Source organism: Chamaea fasciata, unplaced genomic scaffold, assembly GCF_029207755.1.
Source record: "Chamaea fasciata isolate MVZ Bird 193981 ecotype frontalis unplaced genomic scaffold, bChaFas1.0.hap1 SCAF_258, whole genome shotgun sequence".
Lineage (NCBI taxonomy): Eukaryota > Metazoa > Chordata > Aves > Passeriformes > Sylviidae > Chamaea > Chamaea fasciata.
In genome coordinates this window covers 33,425-52,155 of record NW_027094343.1, presented here as the reverse complement: position 1 = coordinate 52,155, position 18,731 = coordinate 33,425, and the positions used below count along the sequence as shown (strand labels likewise).

Sequence of the window (18,731 nt, the reverse complement as noted above, 5' to 3'; positions counted from 1 at the left end):
TCATGGACCCCGGATCGCCCCTCATGGACCCCAATCGCCCCTCCCGGCCTCCATCGCCCCTCATGGACCCCGGATCGCCCCTCATGGACCCCAATCGCCCCTCCCGGCCTCCATCGCCCCTCATGGACCCCCGGATCGCCCCTCATGGACCCCAATCGCCCCTCACGGCCTCCATCGCCCCTCATGGACCCCGGATCGCCCCTCATGGACCCCAATCGCCCCTCACGGCCTCCATCGCCCCCCGCCCGCTATTCTCCCGCCCTTCGCGCCCCAGTAAATTCCCGCCACACGCCGCCGCCTCCAACTCCCGTCACGCCCCGCGGCTCCTCCACCGCCGCCTACAACTCCCATCGTGCCCCGCGCGCGGCGCTCCTCCCCCTCCCCTCACGTGAGCGGCGGCCGCGCGCTGGGTGCGGGGCCCCCCCGGTCTCCCCAAGTTCCCCCCCCCCCGCCCCTCCCGCAGGATTTGGGGACCCCCCCGACCCCCCCACAACCATGGAGGAGGTGGACAAGATCCTGATCCATTCCCTGCGCCAGGCGGGGACGTGAGTGGGGCGGGATTTGGGTGGGGGGCGCCCGAGGTGCGGGGTTCGGGACGGGGGATCTGGAGGGCGGGGGGACCCTGGGGGGGGGGTCCTAAGGAATTTGGGGGAGTCTGAGAGGGGGAGAGCGTGAGAGGGCGGAGGGACACCCCCATGGAGGTTTGGGGGGGTCTCTGGGAGAACCCCGAGGAGTTTGGGTGGGGGTCCCTGGGGAGGTGTTGGGGGTCCCTGGGGGAACATCCTGAGCGAGCTGTGGGGCCTGACTGGATATTTGGGGGTCCCTGAGGAGGGGGGGGGGGGCGTGGGGAAGGTCACGGGGCAGTCCCTGAGGGGGGAATTTGGGGGGGACACGAGCAGTTTTTGGGAGTCCGGGGGAAAACTGAAGATGGGGGTGACCCCTTATTTGAGGGGGGGGTCACCCTAAAGGTTTGGGGTGTGGGAGCGCTGAGCCCCGCAGTGAGGGGTCTCTCAGGGTTTGGGGGTCCCCACAGTGAGGGGTCTTTCAGCGTTTGGGGGTCCCCACAGTGAGGGGTCTTTCAGGGTTTGGGGGTCCCCGCAGTGAGGGGTCTCTCAGGGTTTGGGGGTCCCCACAGTGAGGGGTCTCTCAGGGTTTGGGGGTCCCCACAGTGAGGGGTCTCTCAGGGTTTGGGGGTCCCCACAGTGAGGGGTCTCTCAGGGTTTGGGGGTCCCCACAGTGAGGGGTCTCTCAGGGTTTGGGGGTCCCCACAGTGAGGGGTCTCTCAGGGTTTGGGGGTCCCCGCAGTGAGGGGTCTCTCAGGGTTTGGGGGTCCCCGCAGTGAGGGGTCTCTCAGGGTCTCTCAGGGTTTGGGGGTCCCCGCAGTGAGGGGTCTCTCAGGGTTTGGGGGTCCCCGCAGTGAGGGGTCTCTCAGGGTTTGGGGGTCCCCACAGTGAGGGGTCTCTCAGGGTTTGGGGGTCCCCGCAGTGAGGGGTCTCTCAGGGTTTGGGGGTCCCCGCAGTGAGGGGTCTCTCAGGGTTTGGGGGGTCCCCACAGTGAGGGGTCTCTCAGGGTTTGGGGGTCCCCACAGTGAGGGGTCTCTCAGGGTTTGGGGGTCCCCACAGTGAGGGGTCTCTCAGGGTTTGGGGGTCCCCACAGTGAGGGGTCTCTCAGGGTTTGGGGGGTCCCCACAGTGAGGGGTCTTTCAGCGTTTGGGGGTCCCCACAGTGAGGGGTCTCTCAGGGTTTGGGGGTCCCCGCAGTGAGGGGTCTCTCAGGGTTTGGGGGTCCCCACAGTGAGGGGTCTTTCAGCGTTTGGGGGTCCCCACAGTGAGGGGTCGCTCAGGGTTTGGGGGTCCCCACAGTGAGGGGTCTCTCAGGGTTTGGGGGGTCCCCGCAGTGAGGGGTCTCTCAGGGTTTGGGGGTCCCCGCAGTGAGGGGTCTCTCAGGGTTTGGGGGTCCCCACAGTAAGGGGGTCTCTCAGGGTTTGGGGGGTCCCCGCAGTGAGGGGTCTCTCAGGGTTTGGGGGGTCCCCACGGCCATGCCCCACAGTGAGGGGTCTCTCAGGGTTTGGGGGTCCCCGCAGTGAGGGGTCTCTCAGGGTTTGGGGGTCCCCACAGTGAGGGGTCTCTCAGGGTTTGGGGGTCCCCACAGTGAGGGGTCTGTCAGGGTTTGGGGGTCCCCACAGTGAGGGGTCTTTCAGCGTTTTGGGGTCCCCACAGTGAGGGGTCTCTCAGGGTATTGGGGGTCCCCACAGTGAGGGGTCTCTCAGGGTATTGGGGGGTCCCCGCAGTGAGGGGTCTCTCAGGGTATTGGGGGTCCCCACAGTGAGGGGTCTCTCAGGGTTTGGGGGGTCCCCACAGTGAGGGGTCTCTCAGGGTTTGGGGGTCCCCGCAGTGAGGGGTCTCTCAGGGTTTGGGGGGTCCCCACAGTGAGGGGTCTCTCAGGGTTTGGGGGTCCCCACAGTGAGGGGTCTCTCAGGGTTTGGGGGTCCCCACAGTGAGGGGTCTCTCAGGGTTTTGGGGGTCCCCACAGTAAGGGGGTCTCTCAGGGTTTGGGGGTCCCCACAGTAAGGGGGTCTCTCAGGGTTTGGGGGTCCCCGCAGTGAGGGGTCTCTCAGGGTTTTGGGGGTCCCCGCAGTGAGGGGTCTCTCAGGGTTTGGGGGTCCCCACAGTGAGGGGTCTCTCAGGGTTTGGGGGTCCCCACAGTAAGGGGGTCTCTCAGGGTTTGGGGGTCCCCCGCAGTGAGGGGTCTCTCAGGGTCTCTCAGGGTTTGGGGGGTCCCCGCAGTGAGGGGTCTCTCAGGGTCTCTCAGGGTTTGGGGGTCCCCGCAGTGAGGGGTCTCAGGGTTTGGGGGTCCCCACGGCCGTGCTGTCCCCCCCAGGGCGGTGCCCCCCGAGGTGCAGAGCGTGCGGGACCTGAGCCCCGAGCTGGTGGTGGAGGCGGCCGTGCGCTGCCTCCGCGCCGTGCGCCCCGCGCTCGGCGCCCCCCTGAGCCCCCTGCTGCCCCCCGGCATCTCCGCCCGCTTCCGCCTCGCCTCCGACCTGGCCGCCGCCTGCCAGGTACCCCCCCCCCAAAAAAAAAACCCCCCCCAGACACCCCAAAAACGATGAGAGGGGGGTATCCCCCTCCCCACTTCACCGCTCTTCCCCCCACCCCGGGAGCAGCGGTTCGTGGTCACCCCACCAAATCCTCAAAGTGGGGACCCCCGATAATTTTGGGGGTGTCCCCAACGGCTCGCCCCCCCGCAGGAGCTGGGATTTGGGGGTGACGTGGGCTACCAGACCTTCCTGTACAGCTCCGAGCACGACACCCGCCGCCTGCTCCTCTTCCTCGTGGAGAAGCTGCCGCGGGACGAGGGCGAGCGCGGCGCCGAGCCCCCCGGTACCGACCTTTGGGGGGGCTCTGGGGGGATTTTTGGGGACCCCCCCCCACTGGAGGACGTTTTGAGGGGTCCTGACCCCCCCCGTTCGTCGTTGTCCCCTGCGCAGGGAAATCGGGGGGCGCTGCTCCGAGCCATCGGCGCCCGCATCCGCGAGCAGCTGGGGACCCCCTGGGTGCCCCCCGTGTGCCGCACGCCCCGGCTGCAGCGCCTGCAGGTGAAATTTGGGGAGGGGGGCTGACACCCCCTGAGCTCGTCTTAATTTGGGGGAGCAATTTAACCCGTTAATTAATTGGTTTTTAGGGCACGAGTCACCTCCAGCCATTCAGTACCTGTCCCCTGGTCCTGCCCCAGAGTGGGGGGTCCCCAGGTGAGACCTGGGGGGGGGATTTGGGGTGTTGGGGGGGGGGGGGAATCATTGTTGCCCCAAATTTGGGGAGCTCCGTGTGAAATTTGGGGGCGTCACCCTGAGGGTTTGGGGGTACGGGAGCGCTGTGCCCCACAGCAAGGGGGGTGGCAGGATTTTGGGGGGGGGGTGATGATGATTTTGGGGGTCCCCACGGTAGTTCCAGAGGGGGATTCAGGAATAATTTTGGGGAGGCGTCAAGATTTTTGGGAGGTGGGGGGAGATGATTTTGGGGGTCCCCGCAGTTATAGGGGAGCTCAGGAATAATTTTGGGGGCTATCAAGATTTTTTTTGGGGGGGAGATGATTTTGGGGCTTCCCCACGGTAATTCCAGAGGGGGTCGGAGAGTTTCGTGGGGGGGTTTTTACTCAGCCCCCGCTGTCCCCCACAGAACTGCAGGATTATTTCGGGGGGGCCGCCCCCCCGGTGCCGGCGCAGCCCCCCCTGTCCTCGCAGACCCCCCCGGCGCTGCTGGAGACACACGCGGCCCAGCTGAGCGCCCGCCACGACTGGGACGCCGAGTGGGGCGGCCCCGGCCTGGCCTCCCGCCTGCCCCCCCAGGTGAGACCCCCCCAGGATTTTGGGGGGGGGGGGGAGGGGGGTCTCTGGGCCCCCTTTTCTCTCACTCCCAGGAGTTTGAGGGAGGGGACCCCTCTGGGGTATGAGGGGGTTGTTTTGGGGGGGCCGTTGGGGATTTTGGGGGCTGGTTTGGGGATGGCCTGGTGGGGGCTGTTGGGGTTTTTTGGGGATCCCCTGGGGGGGCTGTTGATATTCTTTTGGGCTCCCTTGGGGGGCTGTTGGGAACTTTTGGGGATCACCTGGGTGGGCTGTTGATATTTTTTGGGGATCCCTGGGGGGGCTATTGGGATATTTTGGGGGCTGTTTTGGGGAACCCCTGGGGGGGCTGTTGATATTTTCTGGGAATCCCTTGGGGGGGCTATTGATATTTTTTGGGGATCCCCTGTGGGGGCTGTTGATATTTTTTGGGGATCTCCTGGGGGGGCTGTTGGGATATTTTGGGGGCTGTTTTGGGCATCCCCTGGGGGGGCTATTGATATTTTTTGGGGCTCCCCTGGGTGGGCTGTTGATATTTTCTGGGGATCCCTTGGGGGGGCTGTTGGGATATTTTGGGGGCTGTTTTGGGGATCCCCTGGGGGGGCTGTTGATATTTTCGGGGGCTCCCTACAGCTCTGCCCCCCCCTTTTCTCCCCCCCAAGGAATACCTGGAGCGGAAGCGGCTCCGGGCGCGGCTCCGGGCGCTGGAGCCCCTGCGCCAGGCGTGTCCCCCCCACCCCCAGGGACCCTCCCCGGGGCCCCCCCCTGGACCCTGCCTGGCTCCAGGAGGCGTTTGGGGCCGGGGGGGCCGGGGGGGGCCCTGCCAAAGGGCTCCCGCTTCACCCGCACCCAGCACCTGACCCACCAACAGGTTGGGGGGCTACAGTGGCGGGGGGAGGGTTGGGGGGTGTTTTGGGGGGCTGGGGGCTGGATTTGGGGGGCTGGGGTTTTTTTTGGGGGGGCTGGGGGTTGAATTTGGGGGTCTGGGGGTTTTTTGAGGGGGCTGGGGGCTGGATTTGGGGGGCTGGGGGATGGTTTGGGGGGCTGGGGATTGGATTTGGGGGTCTGGTGGTTTTTTTGGGGGGCTGGGGGCTGGATTTGGGGGTCTGGGGGTTTTTTTGGGGGGGCTGGGGGCTGCATTTGGAGGTCTGGGTTTTTTTGGGGGGGGCTGGGGGCTGGTTTGGGGGTCAGGGGGTTTTTTGGGGGGGCTGGGGGTTGTTTTGAGGGGCTGGGGGCTGGATTTGGGGGTCTGGGGTTGTTTTGGGGGTCTGGTGGTTTTTTGGGGGGGCTGGGGGCTGTTTTGGGGGTCTGGGGGTTTTTTTTGGGGGGCTGGGGGCTGTTTTGGGGGTCTGGGGGTTTTTTGGGGAGCTGGGGGGTGTTTTGGGGGGCTGGGGGCTGTTTTGGGGGGCTGGGGCTGTTTGGCCCCTCCCCAGGCTCTGACCCGCTCGGGGGGTCTCATCCCCAGGACCCCCAGGTGCTGCTGCAGCAGATGCAGGCGGCTGCCGAGACCCTGCAGCCCCCCAGGGGCCCCGAGGAGGTGAGAGGGGGTCCCGGTCACTCCAGGCCCCACTCATGGCCGAGTGGTCACTCCAGGCCCCACTCATGGCTGAGTGGTCACTCTGGGCCCCACCCGTGGCTCTGAGTGGTCACTCCAGGCCCCATTCATAGTTCTGAGTGGTCACTCCAGACCCCACTGATGGCTCTGAGTGGTCACTTTGGAGCTCACTCATGGCTGAGTGGTCACTCCAGGCCCCATTCAGAGCCATGAGTGGTCACTCCAAACCCCATCCATGACTGAGTGGTCACTCCAGACCCCCCCTGATGGCTCTGAGTGGTCACTCCCAAACCTCACTGGTGGCTGAATGGTCACTCTGGCCCCAGTGATTGCTCTGAGTGGTCACTCTGGCCCCCCCGTGGCTCTGAGTGGTCACTCTGGCCCCCCGGCCGTGTGTCCCCCCAGGGGCCGGGCGAGGAGGCCGCGCTGGAGGAGACCCTGGCCCGGCTGGAGGCCGAAGTCGAGGGGTGCCGGGGGGAGATCCGGGCGGCCCAGCTCAGCCTCACGCAGGTGGGCGCTCCGGGGGGCTCGGGGGGGGGCTCTGGGGGGGTTTGGGGGGCCCTGATGACCCCCCCACCGTCCCCAGGTGGAGGCCGAGGTGCGGCAGGGCCGGGGGGCTCTGGGGGGCCGCGAGGACGCGCTGAGGGTCAAGGCCAGGGCGCTGGAGCTGCTCCCGGATGCTCAGAACAACATGGCCAAGCTGCAGGTGAGGGGCTGCGGGGGAGTTTGGGGGGTCCCAGCAGGTGTTTGGGGGGCTCTGGGGGGAGTTTGGGGGTCCCAGCACTCGGGGGTCTCAGTCCGGGGGTCTCAGCGTTTTGGGGTCTCAGTCCGGGGGTCTCAGCAGTTCTGGGGGTCTTGGTCCGGGGGTCCCAGCACTCTGGGGGTCCCAGCACTTGGGGGTCTCGGTCCGGGGGTCTCAGCGTTTTGGGGTCTCAGTCTGGGGGTCTCAGCACTCTGGGGGTCTCAGCACTCTGGGGTCTCGGTCCGGGGGTCCCAGCACTTGGGGGTCCCAGCACTCTGGGGGGTCCCAGCACTCTGGGGGTCCCAGCACTCGGGGGTCTCGGTCCAGCACTCGGGGGGTCTCAGTCCGGGGGTCTCAGCGTTTTGGGGTCTCAGTCCGGGGGTCTCAGCACTCAGGGGTCTCGGTCTGGGGGTCCCAGCACTCGGGGGTCTCGGTCCGGGGGTCTCAGCACTCTGGGGTCTCAGTCCGGGGGTCCCAGCACTCGGGGGGTCTCAGTCTGGGGGTCTCAGCACTCGGGGGTCTCGGTCCGGGGGTCCCAGCACTCGGGGGTCTCAGTCCGGGGGTCTCAGCGTTTTGGGGTCTCAGTCCGGGGGTCTCAGCACTCAGGGGTCTCGGTCTGGGGGTCTCAGCACTCGGGGGTCTCGGTCCGGGGGTCCCAGCACTCGGGGGTCTCAGTCCGGGGGTCTCGGTCCGGGGGTCCCAGCACTCGGGGGTCTCAGTCCGGGGGTCTCGGTCCGGGGGTCTCAGCGTTTCGGGCCCCCTGGCCCTGCCCGCAGCTGGTGGTGGAGTCCAGCAGCCGCCGCATCGTCAGCCTGGCCGCGCAGTGGGAGCGGCACCGCGGGCCCCTCCTGGCCCAGTACCGGCAGCTCCGCGCCCTGCGCGACTCCGCACAGGTACCGGCGGGGCTGGGGTCCTTCCCCCCGGCTGTGGGCTTCCTTTGTTGTGAGTTTGGGGGGTCTTGGGTGGATTCAGGGGTCCCTGGAGAACGTTTGGGGGTCCCCAGGTCCTTCCCTGATGGGTTTTGGGGTCCCTGGGGGTCTGCAGTTGCCCTTCCCAGCAGGTTTGGGGTGCCCACGTGCTCAAAATGGGGGTTGTGGGGTTCTTCCCTGGTGGATTTGGGGTCCCCAGGTAGGTTTTGGGGTTCTTTCCCCATGAGATTGGGGGTCCCCAGGTCCCTCCCTGATGGGTTTTGGGGTCTCAGGGGGTCTGGAATTGCTTTTCCAGTGGCTTTGGGGTGCCCATGTTCTCAAATGGAGGTTGTGGGGTTCCTTCACTTCGGGTTTGGGGGGGTCTCGGGTTCTTCCCTGGTGGATTTGGGGTCCCTAGGTAGGTTTTGGGGTCCCCGGGGTTCCTTCCCCAGTGGATTTGGGGTTCCCCGGGTCCCTCCCTGCTTGGTTTTGGGGTTCTCTGGGGCCTCTGAGATCCCTTCATAGTGAGTTTGGGGTGCCCAGAGTCCCCAAAATAAGGTTTGGGGGTTCCCAGGGACGGCACCCCACGGGTTTGGGGGTCCCCATGTCCCCCCCACGTAGATTCGGGGATCCCTGCGAGCCCCTGAGGTCTCAGCAGCTTTGGGGTGCCCGGTTTTCCCCAAAGGTGGGCTTCCTCCAGTGCATTTCCTGTGGCTTTTGGGGGTCCCCAGCTCCCCTTGGTAGATTTTAGGGGTTCCTTGATGTCCTGGAGTCTCTTCCCAGGAAATTTTGGGATCCCTGGTCCCCCCCCCAAAATCTTTTCCTCGTCTTGTTTCGGGCTCCCCTTTCCTGATGGTTTTGAGACCCTGCTGGGGATTCTGGGGGGATCCTCCAGTTCCTCCTCCTGGTCGGGTTTGGGGGTTCCCTGTCCCCCCAGGAGCGGGGGTGACTTTGGGGACCCCCCCCGTGTGTGTGTCCCTCCCCCCGCAGCGGGAGTCGTCGCGGCGCCTGGCGGAGACGCGGGCGCTGCTCCAGCGCAGCCGCGCGGCCGCCGAGGAGGCGCGCAGGAAAGAGACCCTGCACGCCCAGCTGGTGGGGCGGGGGCACTGGGGGGGCACGGGGGGGGCCCTGAGGTGTTTGGGGGGCTCAGGGGGCACGGGGGGGAGGGCCTTGAGGTGTTTGGGGGACACTGGGGGGGGCCCTTGAGGTGTTTGGGGGCTCAGGGGGCACGGGGGGAGGGGCCTTGAGGTGTTTGGGGGGGCACGGGGGGGCCTGAGGTGTTTTTGGGGGACACTGGGGGGGCCCTTGAGGTGTTTGGGGGGCTCAGGGGAATTTGGGGGGCACTGAAGGGGGCCTTGAGGTATTTTTGGGGGGAGTTCTGGGGGGGGTCTTGAGGTGTTTGGAGGGGCTTGGGAATTTGGGGGGCACTGGGGGCACTGGAAGGGTTTGGAGGGTCATTGGGGGGTCCTGGGGGTCACTGGGGGGGGCTTGAGGTGTTTTTGGGGGGGCTCAGGGGGCACTGGGGGGGTTTAGAGGGTCACTGGGGGGGCCCTTAAGGTGTTTGGGGGGGCTCAGGGGAATTTGGGGGGCACTGGGGGGGCCCTTGAGGTGTTTGGGGGGCTCAGGGGAGTTTGGGAGTCACTGGGGTCACTGGGCGGGGTCTTGAGGTGTTTTGGGGGGGCTCAGGGGGGTTGTGGGGGGGTTTTGGAGTGCCCAGGGGAGTTTGGGGGGCTCCGGGGGGGTCTGGGGTGCCCAAGGAAGTTTGGGGGGCTCAGGAAGGTTTTGTGGAGGAGTTTTGAGGTGCCGTGGAGAGTTGGGAGGCTTGGGGGGAGCTCGGGGAAGTTTTGAGGGGTGTTTTGGAGTGTTCAGTGGGCTCAGGGGGGTTTTGGGGGGACTCGGGGAGGTTTTTGGGGAGGTTTATGGGGGTCCCCTGCTGACCCCCACCCCGGACCCGCAGGTGGCCGAGCTGGAGGCGCTGCCCCGCGACGTGTCCCGCGCCGTTTACACCCAACGCATCCTGGAGATCGTGGGCAACATCCGCAAGCAGAAGGAGGAGATCGGGAAGGTGGGGGGCTTGGGGGGGAAGGGATTTTTGGGGGGGGTTCTAGCGTTTTTTGGGGGGATTCCAGGAATTTGGGGGGCTCCAACTCTTGTGGGAGAAAGTTTTGGGATCCCTCATGCAGCTTAAAGGGAGTTTGGGTTGTTTGGTCCTATTTGAGGTTGTGGGCACCCCAAAACCGAGGGAGGGTTTTTTGGGGGGGTCGTGTGTGTCCCCCCCCCCCCCTTTCTCAGGCCTGACACCCCCCGGGGACCCCCCGATCCCCAGATCCTGGAGGACACGCGGGCGCTGCAGAAGGAGATCAACGCCCTGGTGGGGAAACTGGAGAGGACCTTCAGTGTCACCGACGAGCTGCTCTTCAAGGTGGGGGGGCACCTCGGGGTCTGGGGACCCCCAAAATGTGAGTGGGGGGGGTCAGGCTGGGATTTTGGGGATGGGGGCGGAGAGGTGAATTCAGTGGCATCCCCTGTGTGGGATGGCCCCAAAGGGATGAGGCGCTGTGGCCCCCCAGATTGTCACATGTGCTCCCTCAAAGTGTCCCTGTGACCCCTAAACTGTGCCCCCCCTAAAATGTCCCTGTGACCCCCCCCAAAGTGTCACTTTTGCCCCCCCAAAATGTCTCTGTGACCCCCCCAAAGTGTCCCATGTGCCCCCCAAAATGTCTCTGTGACCCCTAAACTGCCCCCTCAAAATGTCCCCGTGTCCCCCCAAACTGTCAGATGTGCCCCACATTCTGTCCAAACTGTGCCCCCCCCCAAATTTTCCCTTTGCTCCCCTAAACTGTGCCCCCCCAAAGTGTCACATGTGCCCCCCCAAAGTGTCCCCGTGCCCCCCCGACCTGTCCCTCTCCCCAGGACGCCAAGCGCGATGAGGTGGTGAGAAAAGCCTACAAGTACCTGGCAGCTCTCCACGAGGTAACTAACGGGGGGGCTGGGGGGGTCCCGGGGGGCTCCAGGTGGAACTGGGTGGGGCACTGGGGGAAAAGGGGGGCACTGGAATTTAGGGGGGGGGGGGTGTCCCTATAAACCTTTTTGTGTCCCCCCCCCCAAGAACTGTGCCCAGCTGATCCGGACCATCGAGGACACGGGGACCATCCAGAGGGAGATCAGGGACCTGAGGAGCAGGTGAGGGTTTGGGGGGCTTGGTTTGGGGAGGGGGTTTTATGGATTTCTGGTGCCTCTGGGGGCCCCCCCAAAAATCTATTGGGGTGTTGACCTCTGACATCTCCTTTTTTGTGCCCCTCCCCGCTGCTTTGCTCCTGCTTTTTACCCCCCCTCACCTATTTTTCACCCCTCGTTTTTACCCTCCCATTGTCCCCCCAATTTTTTACCCCACATTTTCCCCTCCCCATTTTCACCCCACATTTTCCCCCTCCCCATTTTCACCCCACATTTCCCCCTCCCCATTTTTACCCACAACTTCCCCCTCCCCATTTCCCCTCCCTCATTTTGCCCCCCCCCAGATCGAGGGGGAGACCAGTGCCAAGCTCCCGGCCAGCCTGGAGCGGATCCTCAGCGACTGCCGGGCGCTACGGGAGGAGAACGCGCTGCTGGCGGCTCGTGCCCGCCACGCCTGACCCCCAAAAACCCCCCAAACCCGGGGGAAATCTGCACCCCAAAACGCCAAAATCGGGGGGATCCACACCTCAAAAACCCCCAAAAACAGGGGGGGATCATCACCCCAAAACTGGGGGAAATCTGTACCCCAAACCCCCCCCAAACCGGAGGGGATCCACTCCCCAGAATCGGGGGAGATCCTCACCCCAAAACCCCCAAAAAACCCGCGGGGGATCTGCACCCCAAAACCCCCAGAACCAGGGGGGCATCTGCACCCCAAAACTCCCAAAAATTGGGGGGGGATCTGCACCACAAAACCCCCAATAATCGGGGGGGATCTGCACCCCAAAACCCCAAAAATCGGGGGGGGCATCTGCACCCCAAAACCGGGAGAAATCTGCACCCCAAAACCCCCCAAATCGTGGGGGGATCCGCACCCCAAAGCCCCCCCAAAACCCAGAGGCATCTGCACCCCAAAACCGGGGGAACTCCACACCCCCAAAACCGGGGGGGATCCGCACCCCAAAACCCCCCGGAGGGGATGGCCCTGGTGTGGGGGTGCCCCGTGTAGCCCCCCCAAAATCCACCCACAGCGGAGAGGGCAGAACAGTTCCTTTATGGTTTCAATAAATCCCGGCGCAGCACTTTCTGGGGGTGTCGTGTTCCTCCTCCTGGGAGCTTTCGGGGTCGGTTTTGGGGTGTCCCCCCCCCCCTCCTCTCTCTCAGCTCCGGGGGGACATAAAGTACTTGAGGTCACAATCCCTGTGGGGGTCAGAGGAGCATCCCGGGGTTATCGGGGTGGTTTTGGGGGGGGGTTTATACACCCCTCGGGTTTTTGGGGTACCTGGGGTAGCGCTGACCCCGTTTGCGCCGGAATTCGGCCTCGTCCACGGTCCAGACGGCGCCACGAGCGGCCTCCACCCGCACAAAACACTTGTGCAGGCTCAGGTTGTGGCGCACGGCGTTCTGGGGAGAGGGAGGGGGGACACACCCCAAAATCAGAGCGGGACCCCGGAATTGGGGGGGCTGGATAACACCCCCCACGTTCCCTGAGGGATTTTGGGGGGCTTTGAGGAGGGTTTAGGGGTTTGGAGGGTGTTTGGGGTCTCTGAGATGCTGGGAGAATTTGGGGTGTCCCCCCTCGATTTGTGGGGGGGGGGGTGTCTGGGATGGAATTGGGGTCCCAGAGGGCAGGTTTGGGGGTCCCGCCGCTGGAGTGGTAACATTTTGGGGTGCTGGGAGGGGTTGGGGTGTCCCCAGTGGGGGTGATGGAGAGTGGGGGGACTCCCCCCCAGAATGGGGGTGCGGGGGGGGGGGTTGGAGGTGTCCCAGGAGTTAGTGGAAGTCTCGGGGATGTTTGGGGGTCCTGGGGGGGATCCCGGGGCAGCTTTTGGGGTGTGGGAGATGCCAGGGATGTTTGGGGGTTCTGGGGGACTGTTGGGGGTCCTGGGGGTGCTGTTTTGGGGTCCTGGGAGGGTTTCCAGGGTGTGTTTGGGGTCCCGGGGTGTGTTTGAGGTCCCGAGGGGGTCGTTTCAGGGTCCCCAGGTGGGTCCCGGGCTGTGTTTCGGGGTCCCAGGGGGTTTCTGGGCTGTATTTGGTGGGTCCCAGGGTGTTTTTGGGGTCCTAGGGCTGGTTTTCGGGGGTCCCAAGGTGTGTTTGGGGTCCCTGAGGGGTTGTTTCAGGGTCCCGGGTGTTCCTGGGGTTGTTTTTTGGGGGTTCCAGGGTGTGTTTGCGCTCCCAGGCTTGTTTTGGGGTCCCGGGTTGTGTTTGGGGTCCCAGGGGGGGATGTTTTTGGGGTCCCAGGGGGCTCCCGGGCTGTGTTTGATGGGTCCCAGGGTGTGTTTTGGGGTCCCGAGGGGATTGTTTGGGGGTCCCCAGGCTATGTTTGGTGGGTCCCGGGGTTGTTTTTCGGGGGTCCCGGGGGGGTCCCCACCTTCCAGGTGCGGGTGTTGTGCCGGAAGAAGCCGAACCTGCGGCTGAACCAGTGGTAAATCTCCGCCAGGGGGCGCTGCCGCTGCGGGGACTCCAGGATGGCCTGGGGGGGGCGGGGGCGTGCGGGGACATTTGGGGACATTGGGGACAGGGAGGACATCGGGGACATTGGGAGGACATTGGGGACTTTGAGGACACTGGGGACATGGGGACATTGTGGGGGGGATACAGGGGACATTTGGGGGTGGGGGCATGTGGGGACACGGGGGGACATTGGGGACATTGGGGGGGGGCATGAGGTGATGCAGGTGACATTGGGGACATTGGGGGGGCATGAGGTGACACAGGTGACATTTGGGGCATGAGGTGACAGGTGACACAGGTGACATTTGAGGCATCAGGTGACACAGGTGACACAGGTGACACTGGGGGGGCCAGGAGAGGGTTGGGGACAAACTTTTGGCCCGTGGGGACACTTTGTGGAGGGCTCTGGGGAGGATCCAGGGCGCAAGGACACGTTTGGGACATTGGAGGGGACACGGCAGGTGTGGGGACATTGTGAGGTGACCTGCGGGGAGCACAGGGTGGGCTCTGGGGAGACTTTGGGGGGGACATGGGGAGGCTCCAGAATGGGGGAATTTGGGGGGGGGGACAATTCCTCGAGGGGAGAGCTGGGGCGGGGGAGGATTTGGGGACACTGGGGGGGGATTTGGGGACCCCCGGGGGGGTTTGGGGGGTGTCAGGGACATTGGGGAGGGGGGGGATTTGGGGACCCCCGGGGGGGGTTGGGGGTGTCAGGGACATTGGGGAGGATTTGGGGACCCCAGGGGGGGGTTGGGGGGTGTCAGGGACATTGGGGAGGGGGGGGGATTTGGGGACCCCGGGGGGGGTTGGGGGTGTCAGGGACATTGGGGGGGGATTTGGGGACCCCGGGGGGGGTTGGGGGTGTCAGGGACATTGGGGGGGGATTTGGGGACCCCGGGGGGGGTTGGGGGTGTCAGGGACATTGGGGGGGGATTTTGGGGACCCCTGGGGGGGTTGGGGGGTGTCAGGGACATTGGGGGGGGATTTGGGGACCCCGGGGGGGTTCAGGGGGTGTCAGAGACATTGGGGGGGGATTTGGGGACCCCAGGGGGGGTTTGGGGGGTGTCAGGGACATTGGGGGGGGATTTGGGGACCCCAGGGGGGGGTTTGGGGGTGTCAGGGACATTGGGGAGGATTTGGGGACCCCGGGGGGGTTTGGGGGTGTCAGGGACATTCGGGGGGGATATTTGGGGACCCCGGGGGGGTTCGGGGGGGGCACTGACCCAGCGGATGAGCGTGGCGTAGGTGTAGGGGGGCCGTGCGGTGCTGAGCCGGTAATACTCCAAATCTGGGGGGGGAGGGGGGGCCATGGTTATTTAGGGGGGACACCCCCACACCCCCCCAAACCCGGCACTCACCTGGGTAGAGCCCCCCACGCTCCCAGGGGTGCCCCGGGGGGGGGCGGGGGCAGCATCATCTCGGGGTCCCCCTCCGCCTCGGGGGTGGCTGCAGCACCCCCAAAGCGGGGGGAGGCCAGCCTGGCCCTTCCCGGGGGGGCCCTGGAGGGAGGAGGGGGGGTGGGGCACACAGGTGAGGGGCTGGCACTGCTATGGGGGGGGGTCCCAACCCCCCTGACCCCCGTTTTGGGGTGCGTTTCCCCCCCCCTCTTACCGTGCAGGGGGGGCCCCTCCGGAGGAGCTGAGCCTGTAACAGCCCCCAGGCGGTGCCGCTCCCGGGCCAGCTGTGGGGGGGGGGGACAGGTTTGGGGGGTCACACGCCGGGTTTGGGGGGTCGCGGGGTTGGGGGATACACAGGTTTTGGGGGGGCACAGGGAGGATGTGGTTTGGGGGGGGGTCTCCGATCAGGAGTGGCACAGGTTTGGGGGAGGAGGTTTGTTGGGGGTTTTTTTTTTTGGGGGGGGGGGGGAGTCCCAGGACATTTGGGGGTCCCAGGACACTTGTGGGGTGGGCGGGTCAGGAATTGGGGGGTGTCAGGGAGGGGTTTTGGGGGTCCCCTCACCTGCTGCTCCAGCTCCTGGATCCTCTCCAGCTGCCGCAGGCACTGAGCCACCTCCCCTGGCTCGCGGCGGGGGGGCCTGGGGGGCGATTTTTGGGGGGTGGGGGGGTGAGGATGGAGGTTTGGGATCCCCCCCAATCCCCCCCCCAAGACCCCCCACTCACCTGGGGGCCTGTGCAGCGCCGGGGGGGGGCGGGGTCGCTGCCGCCGGGGGCAGGGGAGGGGTCTCTATCACGGCCGGGGGGGTCTTTGGGCCCCCATTCAAAACCGGGGAGACCTGCAGGAGTTGTTTTGGTTTTTTTTTTGGGGGAGGGTCCCAAAAGGAAGGAAACCCCCCCGAAAAGGTGAAAGGGAAGTGGGGGGGGGGGTCTCACCGTGCGCCGGGGGCAGCCGAGTTCTCATCACCAACACCCCGGGGTGCTGCACCTGCAGGAGGGGGGGGCACGACCCCCCCTCGGGTGACACCTGTGTGTTTGAGCGGGGGGGACAAGCGGTGAACCCCCCCCCCATCCTAAAGCACACCCCAAGCCCCCCCAAATCGGGGTCCCGGGCTCTGTCCCCCACCTGAGTGCGCCGGGGGCCCGCCCCGTCCGCGCGGGTCAGCACCGTGGGTCGCTCCTGGGGGCTGCGGGGGGGGCGGCGCTGCCTGGGGAGGGGGGGAGGGGAAGGGGTGAGACCCCCCCCCCGACCCTCCCTCTGCCCCCCCCGCCGCCCCCACCCCGAGCGTGTGACACACGCGTGTGCCAGGCCTGCACACGTGTCCCCTCGCGGGTCCTGCGTCACCGCCAGTCCCGGAACCCGCGCGGGCTGGGGTGGGGGGGGGACACAGCGGGGCACCCCCCTCCCAGTACATCCCAGTGCCCCCAGTATGGGGTGAGCACGCTCCCATCTTCCACTGGTGCTCCTCGTCCCATCCACCATCACCCTGTTGAGCTCCCAGTCCATCCCAGTTCATCCCAGTTCATCCCAGTCCATCCCAATCCCTCCCAGTTCATCCCAGTACCTCCCAGTCCATCCCAGTCCATCCCAGTTTATCCCAGTCCATCCCAGTTCATCCCAGTCCCTCCCAGCTTATCCCAGTCCCTCCCAGTTCATCCCAGTCCATCCCAGTACCTCCCAGTCCATCCCAGTCCATCCCAGTTCATCCCAGTCCATCCCAGTCCCTCCCAGTTCATCCCAGTCCATCCCAGTTCATCCCAGTCCATCCCAGTCCCTCCCAGTTCATCCCAGTCCATCCCAGTACCTCCCAGTCCATCCCAGTCCATCCCAGTCCCTCCCAGTTCATCCCAGTCCATCCCAGTACCTCCCAGTCCATCCCAGTCCATCCCAGTTCATCCCAGTCCATCCCAGTACCTCCCAGTTTATCCCAGTCCCGCCCAGTTCATCCCAGTCCATCCCAGTACCTCCCAGTTTATCCCAGTCCCTCCAGTTCATCCCAGTCCATCCCAGTACCTCCCAGTCCATCCCAGTTTATCCCAGTCCATCCCAGTCCCTTCAGTTCATCCCAGTCCCTCCCAGTCCATCCCAGTCCATCCCAGTTTATCCCAGTCCCTCCCATTGTCATCCCAAGCCCTCCCTGTAAGCACCGAGTCATTTCCAATTTCCCCCCAGTCTTTTCCAGTATCCCCAGTACGCCGCAATCCCTCCCAGTCCTTCCCAGCACCCCTCCAGCCTCTCCCTGCAGGCTCCAATCCCTCCCAGTCCCTCCCAGCATCTTCCCAGTCCATCCCAGTATATTCCCAGCCCACCCCAATCCATCCTTGTTACCCTCCCGCTCCTTCCCAGTTTCCCCCAGTAGTTTCCAGTAAGCCGCAGCCCCAGTCCTCCAGCGCCATCCGCTCCATCCCAGTCCCACCCAAAACCCTCCCAGCCTTCCCGTTTTCCCATCCCAGTCCCCTCCTGACCCTTCCCAGTCCATCCCAGTCCCCTCCAGCCCCTTCCCAGTCCATCCCAGTCCCCTCCAGTCCCTCCTTGACCCTTCCCAGTCCATCCCAGTCCCCACCCAGTGCCTCCCACCGCTCCCAGTCTCCCTCCCAGTCCTCTCCAGTCACTCCAGAGCCCTCCCAGTCCCATCCAGCACCACGCCAGTGCCCTCCAGCGTCCTCCCAGTTGCTCCCAGTGCCTCCCAGTTGCTCCCAGTGCCCCCCCAGCTCACGAGTCCCGGGCGCCCGCCATGGCTCTGGGCGACACCGGGCACTTCCACCTCCCATTTATAGACGGGAAACCACAGCCCTGAGTCACGGCGGGGGCGGGGGGCCGGGGTGGGCCCCCCCAGACCCAAACAGGTGCCCTAAGACACCCCAAAAAGGGCAGAGAAATGGCCCAAAAAGGGCAGAGAAATGGCCCAAAAAGGGCAGAGAAATGGCCCAAAAAGGGCAGAGAAATGGCCCAAAAAGGGCAGAGAAATGGCCCGGAACGTGCGGGATAAAGCGGCTCAAAAGGCGAAGAAATGGCGCAAACCGGGAGGGTGGAGACGCCCCAAAGCCATCAAGGCAAAGACACCCCAAAACTCAGGGAAATGCTCCTAAAAGAAACACCCCGAAGCGGCCAGAGAAATTGGGAAAAGCCTCAAAACTGCTGGGCAGAGACACCCCGAAAGAATCGGGGAGAAACTCCTCAAAACGTGCAGAAATGCCCCAAAACGGTGACGCCCGAATTGGCTGGGCAGGGATACCCCGAAATACAGAGAAATGTCCCCAAATGATGAGCCAGAGATGCTCCGAAATCCCAAGAAACGCCCCAAAATGACAGAGCAGAAACGTCCCGAATGCCCAGGTAGAGACATCCCAAAAGGAGGAGGAAAATCCCAAAACAGCTGCGCAGACGCCCCAAAAAAATGGCCAGAGACATCCCAAAATGAGGCAAAATGCCTAAAAATGGTCAAGGGCACCCTAAAATGAGGCAGAGCGCCCCCAAAACACCCGAAAAATGGTCGCGAAGAGGTAAATCAAAATGCGGAGAGACGTCCCAGATGTGTGAGGCAGCAAAATCCCAAAATGTCTGAACAGAGTCCCCAAAATGAAGGAAAAACGCCACAAAGCAGCCGGGTAAAAACACCCTGAAAAGCAAGAGGTTCACCCCGAAAACGGCCAGACAGAAATGCCCCCAATCGACCGGGCCTGAGACGAGAAAAACGAGGAAAAAAAAGTCTTCGAATAAACTGGGCGGAGACCCCTCAAAATGGCCGGACAGAGATGCCCCAAAAATTCAGTGAAACGCCCCAAAAAATTCAGTAAAACGCCCTAAAAATTTCGGTAAAACACCCCGGAATTGCTGGGCAGAGATACCCCTAAATCAGCCAGGCAGAAACCCCTCCCCAAAATCGACTCCTTGAACATTTTGGGGTCCCATAAACTGCAGGATTCTGTCCTCCCCCCCCCCCCCACAACGTCCCATCCCCCCAAAATGCCCCAAAATGTCGCTGTCGGAAAAAAAAAAAGCAGCTTTAACACCTCCAAAAAGCTGATAAATGGCCTCAAATCCCTTAAAATCCGTCTCAGAAAAGGGGAAAAAAAATCCAGGTAAAGACTCCCCCCACCCACCCAGGCACCCCCAAATTTTGGGAGCTTTTTCCACCTGCAGGCCCCGCTGAGTTTTGCCG

At 64.6% G+C, this 18,731-nt stretch overlaps 2 protein-coding genes across 2 annotated transcripts; one reads left to right on the top strand and one right to left on the bottom strand.

The window, feature by feature from the left end:
• The first annotated feature begins 413 nt into the window (after window positions 1–413).
• CCDC22 (coiled-coil domain containing 22) lies at window positions 414–11,805 on the top strand. Its single transcript, XM_066208465.1, is given in 19 exon segments — window positions 414–545; window positions 2,880–3,057; window positions 3,247–3,377; window positions 3,486–3,594; window positions 3,681–3,747; window positions 4,175–4,344; window positions 5,001–5,093; window positions 5,095–5,148; window positions 5,150–5,209; window positions 5,804–5,875; window positions 6,299–6,403; window positions 6,480–6,599; window positions 7,412–7,528; window positions 8,534–8,635; window positions 9,501–9,608; window positions 9,870–9,965; window positions 10,457–10,516; window positions 10,653–10,723; window positions 11,061–11,805. Coding segments are annotated over 19 exon segments (1,881 nt in total). The 5' UTR covers window positions 414–495; the 3' UTR covers window positions 11,179–11,805.
• Window positions 11,789–17,305, bottom strand: LOC136305060 (forkhead box protein P3-like). The gene is given in 15 exon segments (XM_066208464.1): window positions 11,789–11,920; window positions 12,003–12,124; window positions 13,092–13,193; window positions 14,398–14,462; window positions 14,533–14,581; window positions 14,583–14,630; window positions 14,632–14,673; window positions 14,786–14,830; window positions 14,832–14,855; window positions 15,134–15,209; window positions 15,295–15,327; window positions 15,329–15,407; window positions 15,505–15,595; window positions 15,695–15,776; window positions 17,286–17,305. Coding segments are annotated over 15 exon segments (918 nt in total). The 3' UTR covers window positions 11,789–11,880.
• Between the last annotated feature and the right edge of the window lie 1,426 nt (window positions 17,306–18,731).